General features: G+C 40.6%; 1 protein-coding gene across 2 annotated transcripts in view; it reads left to right on the forward strand.

Moving 5' to 3' along the window:
• The window catches only part of LOC149353820 (polycystin-2-like), a 50,246-nt gene that overhangs the window by 14,425 nt on the left and 22,170 nt on the right, over window positions 1–13,651 (forward strand). For both annotated transcript variants that reach the window (XM_089582849.1, XM_089582850.1), the window contains exons 5-11: window positions 1,014–1,238; window positions 4,656–4,818; window positions 5,364–5,429; window positions 7,660–7,890; window positions 9,960–10,081; window positions 11,360–11,480; window positions 12,906–13,004. In XM_089582849.1, coding sequence (XP_089438975.1) covers window positions 1,014–1,238; window positions 4,656–4,818; window positions 5,364–5,429; window positions 7,660–7,890; window positions 9,960–10,081; window positions 11,360–11,480; window positions 12,906–13,004 — 1,027 coding nt within the window. The remainder of the gene's footprint in view (window positions 1–1,013; window positions 1,239–4,655; window positions 4,819–5,363; window positions 5,430–7,659; window positions 7,891–9,959; window positions 10,082–11,359; window positions 11,481–12,905; window positions 13,005–13,651) is intronic.

Consider the following 13,651-nt stretch of genomic DNA (forward strand, 5'->3'; position numbering starts at 1 on the left):
GCATCACGTGTCTATGGTGCAGAGGCAACTTCTTTTCACAGAAAATAATGCAGCTGCTTGCATATTGGTTGTTTGGGCAACTTGTGCTACTTTCCCTCCAAATTCATCGGTGGCAGTAAAATGTGCAACGAAAAGAATAACTCAGAAGAAAGCCCAAATATGTTTTTCGGCTTCCTCAGTAGTTTTACCTCTTGCAGTAGTAAAGCCATGCTAAAGGACAGTTTCCTTGCAAATACTCTATGCTGCTGCTGTGGGAAATGAAGCTCCAGTAAGTTCTGTTGTTAAGACTGTTAGATTTTGATCCTTTTGTGTAGGAAAAAGGGGACAGTCATGCGTGTTACATTATTTCTGCCTAAAACACAAAGGAAAAGCCAGCAAATTGCAGTTTGTGCTGCCCATTTTAAACATTCTTTATTGCCAGGTCATGCTATAACCAGTGCTGGTGTGTAGTGTCTTGGCTGATATCTTGTTTTATTCCCAATATAATTGCCATTACTGTTTTCAGCCCCTGTTTGTTCATGTATCAATTATTTTAGCCCGTTTCTTTCTCCTATGCTTAGTAGCTGTCCGAACAATAATTAATCAGGCTGGCCTTTGAAGTTTTCTTCCGTAAATTCTTTCTCTCTGCCTAGAATAAAAAAAGAAAAGACAATTAAGAATATATACCAACATGTATGTTAATAAAATTTTTTTGCTGCAATCTAATAGTACTTAGATGTGTGTAAGCATCTGCAAGGTTTCTGCGGGAGTGGGTATCAAGCGACCGTGCTGAATTTAGTCTGCCCTCACATTACCAAGTATTCTTATTAACAGTTCTGAAGAAGCAAGATGAGAACAACATGAGTGCTTTATTGTGCATTGTGCTTTCACACCATTAATGTGGACCATGAACTTGTCCATTTAACTATTCTAGACACTTCATGCTTCATGTGTGCTTAGGAGCTGTTAGTGCAGAATGCAACCTAGTGTGAGTGAGACTCATGCGCCTTTATTGCCTGTGTTTTTCTTTTCAGCTGGACCTACCACACTGAAAAGGAGCTCAATGGTGCCGACCACTGGGGCCTGCTGTCATCTTACAGTGGGGCAGGCTACTATGCTGATCTGGGCATAACAAAGGAAGCAGCAACACAAGTCATGGCTGACCTCAAGGAGAACCTCTGGATTGGTCGTGCCACCCGGGCCGTCTTTCTTGACTTTACCGTCTACAATGCAAATGTCAATCTCTTCTGTGTTATCAAGTAGGTGGCTCTGATTTTGTTTTCTGTAGATCTGTAATTCCAGGGTTTTTTCTTGTTTGAATTTTGGGGTTTGGGCTGATTTTAGGTGATGCACTGCCCTTTTACTGTGTGGGTTCTCCTCAGAGTATATTATAAATGTATTAGTATTTGTAGCACCCATAGAAGGACTGCCTTAGTGATGTTAATTAGATGTGAGCATATTAGATACTCTCCAAGGCGGTAACCAAAGAACAGGTCTGCTGAATTTTTGGTGGGGGCAAAATATTTGTAGAATTGTCTGAGACCAGCATTGAAAGAAGAAAAAAATGTGTTTTCATTGGTAATTGACTGCTTGACCTCTCATGTTTACTGTTTTCTAAATTCTGGCTAGTTATTGCAAAAGCTCGATGAGTGTTTGTTGGTTCATTACCAATGTAAGGGGAGTGTAATAGACATTAATGAAGGCTCAGAAGTAGATGGGGATGAGAGCTATATGTAGCGCCTGTGCCGTCTACTTCCATGTCTTCATCCATGTCTTTATTGCACTTTCCTTATATTAATGGCTAGGTATTGGGTGTGATGTATTGAAAATATAATTGCTTTTTCCAAGCAGCTTGCTTGCCAAGCAGTATATAATTGCTTACGTTGGAGCAGCAACAGGCATAGAGCAGGCTCATTTTATGCATTGCTTAAGGTTTTATTTGAAAGCATTTACTGGTGATAATTGCATGCATAGTGGATGCCAGTTCACAGTGTAAAATAGTATTATACCTAAGGCTTTTCCCCAACAGTCACGACTTCACATTCAGTTAGAATTCATTAGCCTTTATTAGGGATAGCAGACGTGTCGATACGGCTTTGTTAGGCACTTTACTGTATAATACCATGTAATAATGCTATGGTGGTGTAACTTTGGAAATGGCTGGGAGTGTTTAAGCTCTGCAAGGGGGGAAAATGGGGAGAATGTTTGCGTATTACCCTTTATTCATGGTATAAATTTTAATGTTATCACAATTTATTTTCATTCTTTTAAGCACAGGTGGAGAAGTTGTGAAACAAAAATGCTACTAGTGTACTGTGTAGGGCTAGGTGTTTTGCCTTAGCCAGACTGAAAACAGCACAGGAGACAGAGAAGAGACAATGACCACACAGGACAGTGCTCGTATGATCACCATCTTTCTCATGCACTGTTCTCAGTGCAACCATAAAAATGTTGCTGTTAAAGAAGTGTGAACACCAAACTTTTCCTTGCGTGTTTTCTTCTTTCAAATGATGCATTAGACAGTGTGCACTGATCACCCTGTCATATTCCCCCGACCGCAGGGTTACTTATAATTTCATTTCTGCTTGATGCTGTTTCGGTTTCGATTTCAACTACTGAACGATGGCTGTGCCGTACGTAGGGTGTGTCACTTAAGGCATGAAAAAAAACTGTCATATACAGTGGGGCCCGGATGTATCGAATCCGATATTTTGAATTATTGCCTGTTATTGAACACTCAGATTACCATCTTGAAAAAAGTATAAAAAAGTACCACTGTATATTGAATTGCAATTTCGCTGGTTGTTTGGTATATTGAACTGTGCTCCGTGTGCCTAGACGAGTCGGCTGCCTAGCCTTGGGTATGTGTTGGCAGCACTAGCGCCGTAAAGCCATGTGATGACCTGAAAGTAGAGTGCACTTGAAGGTCGTCTTCGGTCTCTTGTACTCAATCTCCATGACACATTGCTGTCTTGCAGTAGAGCTGACCTAACTATAGCCCAGCGGCGGCCCTCGCCTGGAGTACTTTCCTGCCAAAGGCGTTGTGGAAACCACCTGTACCTTAATTTTAATGGGGTTTTTCTATTCGTAGTGTATTGGTAACAGGATTAGACATTTTATGATATGCAGTGGCTACTTCTAAAGCACTGTCCACAGTGACTTCGATACGAGGCAGGCTAGACCTAACAACGCATGGCGAGCAATGTGCTGCCAGCCCACCGGCGGGCGGCACATCACTGCAAGAAGCGTGTTACTAACATGGGTGCAATGCATTCTTGCTTCTAGGTTGCACAAAAGTTTATCTGTTGCTATTTTTATATACTGACATTTATATCGAACTATTTCGTGGTGCCCTTGAAGTTTGATATATCCGGGTTCACCTGTAATCACTGTTTTGTTGTTTTAAATCACTACAGCTCAGGAATCCGAATGAATGAAGAAGCAGTGATTATATATTGGAGCGTTTTTTTCTGCCTCACGTGACCTGTACTGACTTGACATCAGAGCCATCTTAGGCTGTTAAAACCGAATTAGCTTGAGAGAATAAATTCTCCTATATAAATTATCTAGCGCTAGTAGGCGAATACCATGTTGTGTTTCTTCTATATAGTAATGTCTTACGCATTGTTACAGTGAAAGTGAAGAAAACATGCAGGCAAAATTTGATGTCAATAGTCATTTAAGGGACACCAAGTATAATTTCATACATTGTTTTGTGTTTCCTAGAAATAAAGTACAAATGGTCTGTAGACCATGTTTCCTGTGTTTTATGTGCATTTCTGTGCAATTTTTTCATGACTAATGTGATTTTAATGGGAATATCTTCCGTGCTGTTAACACCACTGGTCCTTTACATCATTGAAGAAACCATGGCGGGTGATCTTTTAGTGATATTCATTGTGGTAGAAGCCATCTGGTTGCCTCAGTTTGGCCATGTTGGCTTAACAAGAGACGTGAAAGGCTGGCTGAACCAGCATACCTAAACCAATAGTGCATTTTTTTATGTCATGCAAGCAGTCCATTTGGACACTTATGGTATCATCAGGGATCTTTTTTACTTTCCAGCTTTACAAACGAATGAGTGATATGTAAAAAGGCTGAATGATTGTGTTTTATGCTGCTTATTCTACAACAAATGGGCAAAAATAAAATGTATTTTAGTGTCCCTGCGAGGTTAGGTTAGGTTACGTTATGTAATTCAACGCCTCTGCTTATATGAAGGAAGCTGACAGTCAATGAAACCAAGGAGAATAGGGGAATGTTATTTTTTTTTTTATATTTGTGGTGTTGGTTAGTGGGAGATTAATAGTGTAATTATTTTATCGCTGAAATATAACTGATTAGAAAGCACAAGAGAAAACAGCCGTATGCCGCCGGTGGGATCCAAACTGAAAAGTGGCATTGACATTGAAACATGCCTTACATATCTGACAGTGTGCTGAGAACATAATTTTTTTAAAGCTACAATTTCATGTGCAAAATTGTAGTCCAGCATTGGAATCAGTCAACGTAGCAGTAATTTAGGTGCATGAAATTAACTTTTGAGTGAAACAGTGTTAGCTGGAATTGTTTTTGTTTTAGTTACTGTACAGGGCGTAGCAAAATTAATATGTTGCGGTTTGTGAACATAACTGTGCTCTGGTGTGATTGAAGCTTTTGTATGTACATGTGTGCAGGTTGGTGTTTGAGTTTCCTGCCACAGGTGGCATGATTCCATCTTGGAGTTTCCGCACAGTCAAGCTGCTACGATATGTTTCAGTTAGTGACTACTTCATCATGGCTTGCGAGTTCATCTTCACCCTTTTCATTCTTTACTACATTGTTGAAGAAGTGCTTGAGGTGAGTGTGTTTTAAGAATGCATATTACAATTCGTTTTGTACTGCTGAAGAGAGTATTTACAAGAGTTGAAATCGTGTGCTTAGAGTTGTGTTAGGTTTCTTTGGAAGTTGATAATATATGAAGTAGTCTCAATGATTTAAAGTCGCAAGGAAATTTGAGCCAACATGCGAAATGAAAAGAAGGAAAGACAGTGTATGAGTCAACATATCTGACTAATATGCACACATGTCATGTTATGCTTTCTCTGACCTTACTATGACCTTGAATGCGGCCACATATTGCCACTTAGGCCTTGGGACTCAAAAGGCATGACAGAAAGACCTCATTGAGCCACTTATGCGCGGTGAAAGGTGCATTTTGTTGAAGGCAGTTGGAGTTGTCAACAGAGCACTGGCATGTTCCTTTGGCTGCAGACTCGGCGTAGCCAGAAATAATTTTATCATATTAGCACTGTTAGGCATTGATAAGTTTCTTTTGTGAGCACTATGCAGTATATTCAGTCTCTCTGTTATTACATTTCACATTCTTTTTTTCATGTCTTTAGATCAAGAGCAACAGGACTAGCTACTTCAAGTCCGTGTGGAACATCCTTGACATTCTTGTGATTTTGGTGAGTTTTTGGCAGAATGCTTTATTTTTCCAACAGTGTCTGGCTACCTGCTCTGCATGAATATTCCTGTTGTGTGTAGATCAAAGCTTACTTGCTCTTTTGCAGTGAGAGTGCTTTAAAAGAATAGGAGAATTTATTGAAATAAAATAATTATGCTTGTCATGTATTTTGCCAAAGATTAAATACAGCCGCCGCAGTGGCTCAGTTATGGTGCCTGGCTGCTGACCCGAAAGACATGGGTTGGATCCCGGCCACGGCGGTCGAATTTCGCTGGAGGAGAAATTCTAGAGGCCCGTGTACTGTGCGATGTCAGTGCACGTTAAAGAACCCCAGGTGGTCGAAATTTCCGGAGCCCTTCACTACGGCGTCCCTCATAGCCTGAGTCACTTTGGGACCTTAAACCCCCACAAACCAAACAAAGATTCAATAGTACTTGCATTTTTCTACTACCTGTGTTAACCCTCTCAACCCTGATGGCGTCAGTTGACACCACAACACAAATATTCCATTTGCGCCTCCGTAAAGGACAAAAAGACTTGATTTTTAATAGGATGTTCCTCCGGGATCCCTGTTGCTGTCGGAGTCACTGCTCACGCATTTTCATTGGGGCTGTGTGGTCTAAGGAAGAAGAAAGAGCAGCATGGTAGGCATGGAAGCTTATGTCCACGTTGTAAATATTGTTGATTGCTTAGGGGCTGCGCTGTAACAGGTTTTTGACATGTGCGATTTTGACACCACCAGGGCTCAGCGGTTATCTGTGGTGACCATTGAGTGATGATTGGTAATCTTTCTAGAGGAAGTTCTGCTAGTTTTCTGGTGGATGCATCTTTACTGATGAGTTTGTTGGACTGCTGACATGAATATTCCTTGCGGCCGTGAGGAAATCTTACATTAGCCTTTTGATGAACTAGAAAGTGAAAATTTTCGCAATAGCAGAAGGTGAATGTGAATAAAGGATGGAGCCTGGAAATGACAATGCGGATGTCAGAGAACAGCAACCAGAGCAAAGGATCAGTGAGAATAAATTGACGCCTACAGTTGCGCTTTTCTTTCTTTTTTATACCGCTCTCTTCCTCTTGTGAGCATTGGCAGAGAGCTACAAGAAGCGACCGGGGCATTCACACCGCTGGAAGCAATGCAGCGTATTTGGCTAATTTTTCTTGAGGACGCGTATTCGGTGGGCTCATCAACAACTTCTGCTTTCTCCCCTGCCGAGAGATATCTGTGCCATATAAACCTCTGGATGAAAGGGAATTTTTCGTCGCATGTACAGAACAGCATTTGGTCAAGATGCTGACACAACAGATTATCTCCTAGTTCATGAATTCTTCTATAGTAAACAGCTATCTTGAAAACAGGTGCAAGCCAGACACATTGTGCCTCTCGCGCAAGCTGAGAACTTATATTTGCTGGGCTCCAGGTTGAGCTTTACTGAAGGGTCGCGTGAAGCTCGAGAGAAGAGGGCATTAAAGATTTGGGGAGACCCTTTATCTTGTCCACAGTCACCTTCTGGGAAGGCTTTGAGATTGTTTGTTGTAGATGTGATGTACTATTAGCTGGAACACACGCCTCTCAGCGACGAGTGAGAAGAAATGATACAATACGCAAGGTAAACAGGAGAGAGCGTCACCTTTGGTAGCAACTGCAAGATTAATCTATCGCATGCAAAGTAAAAAAGTTTGTTTAGAGTTCTCCACACTGCAAAATAACACATTTTTTCATTCTCTTCTTTGTTGTGAATAGCAGTAACCAAAGTGATCCCTTTCGCGTTTTACACCCACTGAGCCCTGATGTCCTATTTTGGCACTAACCTGTAAATGCATTTTACTTGCACCATGACCTTCAGATTTTTACTACAGGGCTATGGGGCCTTAGACATTATAAAAACACAATAAAAAAATCTGTGAACGAAATAAAAATCCGCGGCCGTAAGGGTTGAGGTGTTGCCTGCAGCAAACATTCACTGTGTCGCATTGAAATGAGCACACATAGTACCACCGCCTTGTGTGCTGCCAGCAGTGGTGTAACCGTATCGCTATGCTGATTAACTATTGTGTGGTGGATTGCTAAACGGTCAGATCACATCGTTTTATTCTACTATGAAGGCATTTGCTTGATGTCATGCGGATCAGCAGAGCTTTTAAAACCCTTGTGGCATTGTTGATATTTATCATCACTAAGTGAAATGCAGGTGACTTAGTTGGAACATCCGTTTGCATCTCCTGTTTAGATCTCTCTGGTGTGCATTGGATTCAGCATATATCGCACCGTTATGGTAAACAAACTCCTGGCAGGCCTGCTGGACAAGCCAGATGAGTTTGCCGACTTTGGTCGCCTGGGCTTCTACCAGACGCAGTTCAACAATGCCGTGGCACTGGCAGTTTTCTTTGCTTGGATTAAGGTCTTCAAGTACATCAGCTTCAACAAGACCATGACGCAGCTGTCCTCCACACTCTCCAGGGTGGGTGCAGTGCTTTTTTCCTTTCCCTTTTCTTTTTTTAATGGGCCCAGTTCAGCTTGTAACATGCTGTGTACTGAATCAGAATGCTTCTTTCTCATCTGCTCATCATATTAAATGCCCAGGCTTCATCTTTCCTTCCTTAATATGGATATGTATGATAAGCCATTCTAGTGTGCACTAGTATGTGGTATAGCTGCAGCAGATGGTCACTTGAGCCTCAGACACCCCATTACATTATAGTGGCTACAGCCTTATGTGTCTTATTATAGAGCACTATCAGTACTATTATACACTACTGTCTGTCTTAGAGGAGATAAGAAGCTAGTGATGTTACGAAATGTTTTTGTAACATAGTGATGTTTTTTTTTTAGATGTAAAATAATGCCACTTTGGGTAAATCATTGAGTAGATACCTTTCTCATTTACGTTCATTTTTTTTGGAAGCCACTCTTCGAGCATCTCAAGCTGGCTGAAAAGTAATTGCGTAAAAGCATGCTTTCTCTCTCAATTTCCTGGTTTTATGGCTCATGGGTGCCTTAATTTGTAGTGCATGCAAGTTAAAGAGACAACCTATGGCATTAAATGTTAGCATAGGTTTATTGCAGCAAAAAAACATGCTTTCTGGTGAACACCATAAAAATAAGAGGAGAATGCATGCGATACAAATTGTCTAATATGCATACAATCGTTACCTGCCTCCTAAGAATAAGTGAATATATTTCCATGCTTGGGAACATTATCTAAATGAGAAATACAACTTAAAATTTAAATTGGAGTTATTTTTTCTATTTCAACACCAGGTACAGTCGTGGCCAAACGTCTTCAAGCCAAAGGCTTTTCGCTTTAGCCTCATAATGGAGCCGTCATGGCACCATTAAAGACCGGAGGGCTTTGAAATGCTAGGAGACGGTTTCTATTTGCGGTAGAGAAGCTTGCTGCTTGACGTGTGCTTTGAATGCTCTGTATAGCAGTGCATTCAAGGGACATTCACTCCAGTTCCATTAAAGTGCAAGTGAATGCTGTGGCCTGAAGACTTTTTATAGGAGGTGTACATACTAGATGCTGAGGGCCAGAAACTAAGAGCTTGCGTAGACCCATAATGTCGAGCACTCTTTAAAGGTACTGGAATTGTTTGAAGCCCTTAATGTGATAGCCAAATTCACTCCCTCATCTCCACTGGAGTCTCTCACATATCACATTTTACTGACTACCTTGCTTAGTGTCTAGCACTTTTCAAAAGCAGCTGTCTGGCCTGCCTGCCAGTGCCAAATGACTTCTTTTACATTATTTATGGTAAAGTTTTATTAGGTGACCATTGGCATAATCAGCATTTTATAGTGTTTGTACTGTCTTTCAGTGCTTCACTGCAGCCTCTTCTGTTGTGTTATTTTGTGAACAAACATGATGGTAGACAACTTGTTCAGTTGAGCCTATTTTTTGATGAAGTCAGCAGGAATCAAGAAATTAGTTTGCTGTGTCTGGCATATGATTGGGAGTGAATTTATTGCAGCTGAGTTATTAAAAATGATAAAATATTTATCCTTTGGGATTGTACTTGCTTCTTCACTTTAAATGTGTCTTCTAGTAGTGGCCTGAATGCTACTGTAAGTTGCGATCTGTGGTGACATATATTTCTTCAAGCTTCCAGTGAATAAGCAGGCAGTTCAAAATTTCTGAAAGGCCTTGTACTATAGCAGCACTATGCATGGCAAGCACCGTTGCAAATTGTAGTATTGCAAATTTCGACGATCTCTAGTATAGTAAATGGGCACTTGCTTGAGGAGAAAGCAATGTGAACTGTCAGCATGGTCATCTAGTCAGTATGGGAGAAACAGTTAGAAATATGGTGGCATTTCATGCTTTGTAGCACATTCATGAGTCACTCGGGACTGGTTGGCCAAGACTTTCAAACAGTACCTGCCTGCAGTGTTTGAGACCCACTTTGACAGCTGGGCTGTTTTTTGAACTTTGTTGACCCTATTCACCCCCCGATTTTCATGTTGACGTTCTTTTTTTTCATCACTGTGACATTTTGACCGACACAGCTTTTGCCATTTTCTGCTTTGCAGTGTTCAAAGGATGTAGCTGGCTTCAGCATCATGTTCTTCATTGTGTTTTTTGCCTTTGCCCAATTGGGCTACCTTCTTTTTGGCACCCAAATTCAAGGCTTCAGCTCTTTTGTGAATGCTGTGTGAGTACACTTTCGTCTCTGTGTGCATTGTTTAAGTCAGTGTGCCTGTTTTCTGGCATTGAGTTTGTTGTTTTTTTTGCTTAGGAAGCTAGCAGAATTGCTCTGAAGAGTTGGCGATAAACTTGTTTTTGTGCTAAATGTCTGATTATGTACATCACTTTGGAAGACGAGAACACAGTGGTTTGTGCTCAGCGCTGTGCTCAGTATTTTGTTTGTACTATTGTTCCTGTTTCAAAAACTCTCGCATTTTTAGAGTTTGTAGTGTAGCAAATGAAGTTTCTAATATTTTTTAGTAGTATTTCTCAACATACTTTGCCGCTGCATGTACAGTCTTGTTCAAAAGTCCCCAGGCCGTAGTGTTTGGTATCGCTACATCTAGTAGAGCGCTTAAGACACATCTGAAGCTCGAGACTTGTGGAAGGCAAGGAGAACGTTCTTCCGTGCTCTTCTTAGGCTTTGAAGCTTCAGGTCATAAAAGTAAACCCTGTGGCTCAAAGGCTTTTGACCAACACTGTACATCCTCTATAGAGGTATTTGTTTTCAAGTTATTCAACAGCTATGCTTTGTCACTATATAAAACTACACCCTTAGCTAAAGTAGCACCAGTCAGTGCAAACCTTGGGTGTAAATTTAACAGATGCTCATCAAGCAGTCAGTTGAATTGCACGTGTCTAAACCTGACACATAAGCGCAGAACAAGAAAACGAGGATTTCTGTCACACTTAAGTAATGATGTTTGCATTTAATGATGTGCTGACTGTCCAACCCCATCATTTTATCTTATTGAGCCTGTGCTAACTTGTGCTGATAGGTAATGTAGAGAAAGAAAAAAATTACTGTAACATTTAACTAGATTGTGTGGAACTTTGGGAGTGATTGGAAGCTTTACTGTGAAACTATCTCCATGTTCACTGAGGAGAGTAGAGGACACCAGGAAAGGACTTATATTCATATCAATTTAGGCAGTATAAGCTTTCATTAGCATTCTGTTTTAGCACATAGTACTACTGCTTTGTGTCAGGTCTCTCACTTTGATGGAGGGAAAAAAAAAAGGCTTTTGTTATGCTATATCTTTGCATTATCACTTTTGAAAGCCTCCCAGGGAACAAATATTTTGATTTGTCTGATGCTTTAAGTTAAGTGAAGGCCATAAATTTTCTGCTGGTGTAACTTTCATATCTCATTCAGCTGAACTTTTGGCTGGGCAGTGCTGAAACCATGTCTGAACTTCATCTGAATGGCCTTGCCTGAATGTTTGTTCTTGAATTGGTCAAACAGGTTCACGTTGCTGCGTCTTATCCTGGGCGATTTTGACTTTGAAGAGATGGAAGCAGCCAACAGGGTTTTGGGTCCCATTTATTTCCTCAGCTATGTCTTCTTTGTCTTCTTCGTGCTCTTGGTGGGTATTTTATCATTTTGTAGCTTGAATTTATTTGCTTTGTCTGCCAATAAGAGCTGCTGAGTTTTCATGATAGTTGCTTGTGTGTACCTTTCTTAGCGTAAATTGAATTCAAACTACTGCTGTGGATTTTCCTAACACTAGAGTCTGCATGTGCATTGACCAACTGCTTGAGAATGGTTCCTGTAACCCTAGTGAGGGTGTTTTTACAAATTACTCTTTTTTTTAACAGTTCTGTTGATACTAGGTATTGTTTCAGAAGCATGCAGTCAAGTTTTTTGGTATAATGTTTTAAAAAGGGGTGGGTCATTTTGCGCAATTTCATGTTAACATGGCACACTTAGGAGTATCTCTTAAAACGGAGGTTCTCAAACTGGGTTTTATGGAATCCTTGGATTCCTTGAGTGCTTTATGTGTTCCTTGAGCCTCTAGATGTGTGCTTCAGCTCTTCCCTTTCTTTTTATCCACTTTATTTTGGGATTATTCATACTGTATTGTCCTATAGCAGACTTTTTCAGTCTACATCCAGTGATTGTTAATTCAATTTGGCATTTTTTGTAGAGACCACGCATCTGCATGCCCCTTTATTATGTGCATGTTAGGCAGGAGAGACTGAAGCCAAGGCACACGGGGTTCCTCAGCATTTTTGAAAAGCCATTGGGATTTTCCAAATTTTACAAGATTCAGAACCCCTGTCTTAAGGCTGTATTACCAAGACGGTTGTTTAAGATCAGTCAAAATTTTAACCACAGTAGACATGAGAAAAGCTTGGGAAATTATAGAATGTTGCAAGAAACTCCCAAAAAGGCATTGTTTTCTGGTATGGGAGATTTAGTTGGAGCACAAAAAAACATTCATGTGGTAGGAACAAAAAAAAAAAAAAAAAGGTCTAACGTGAGCACTGAATTTAAAGATCCTACGCATTGTGGTACAGTGTCGAACTGTATAATCTATTTGTTGACGTACACATACCTTGGGCTAGTGCCCATGTCTGTTGTTGTCTTGTGTTTTCATCAGCGTTTGAAAGATCATTGTTTTCATGTGGCATACTCCAGGAAATGAAGTGATACAGCAAACACTTTATGTAAAGTTCATATAAGCACTTTTGTTACCAGTTTCTGTGCTTAGCCACCTGTGATATCTGGGTTATGCTGTTTAGTGCATTCATAATAGAGTCTTGTTCCTTTCCTAGTGAATAAGACACAGTTACACTGTATATCTTAATTAGAGCCCATGTGTACTAATGGTGATTCTGTGGAAAGTCAAGTCTGTTTACTGTTTACTTAGTTGTAATTTGGGTTGCTCACGGAACACAGGCTATGAATTTCTTCCCTGGGGCAGGATATTAATGAGGCTAGGCTATGAGTGCTGACAGTGTTCAGCTGTGCTTCATTATTTGACCACTGCTTATCTTTTTGTCCACAGAACATGTTCTTGGCTATCATTAATGACACCTATGCAGAAGTGAAATCGGAGATTTCCCAACAGAAGAATGAGTTTGAGCTCGTGGACTACTTCAAAAAGGTAAGTTCCCCAGGCTTTTTTATGCCCTTTTTTTGGTGTCATCCGCTTTAACCCAGATCCTATGTGCTGCTATCCTGTAATAATTTTTTGTTGCCATATGTCTATTGTGGCTCCACTGAATTGGAGTAGGCCACACATCGGTGTTCTAGAAAAATGAGGAACATATAGGCTGGTTGACAGTTATGAGGAAACTACTATACCAATGAGTCTTAAGAGCCGAGGCATTTTTCCATCACTATGTATGGCACTTGTTAGCACTGTTACGGTGACAGAGGCTTGAGACATATGCTGTTGTATTGTATTTTAACGTGATAGCGTTAAAAGCACCGTTACCCAGAAAATCCGGTGTTGGCATTGTCGGTGTTGTGAACAAAATATCTAAAGCATGACTCTGGCAGGTGGGTTGCCTAGGTGACGTGACCTTACATCATTAACATCATTAATTCAAAGCCCATTGGACTGTGTAAAATATTCAAATTAATTGAGTGTTCAAATTATCAGAAATTAAAGGAGGATGAAGAAAGCAAGCTCAAAGTATTGTTCTACCACACCACTTGCATCATTTTACAGTCTCAGCAAAGCTGTGGCCGGCGTTTAACGATTAATTCCTCCTACAACGGGAGCTCCTCTTGCACTTGCTGTGGTTG

The sequence above is a fragment of the Amblyomma mixtum genome, chromosome 3, assembly GCF_055824585.1.
Source record: "Amblyomma mixtum isolate Tamu chromosome 3, ASM5582458v1, whole genome shotgun sequence".
NCBI classification, from domain to species: domain Eukaryota; kingdom Metazoa; phylum Arthropoda; class Arachnida; order Ixodida; family Ixodidae; genus Amblyomma; species Amblyomma mixtum.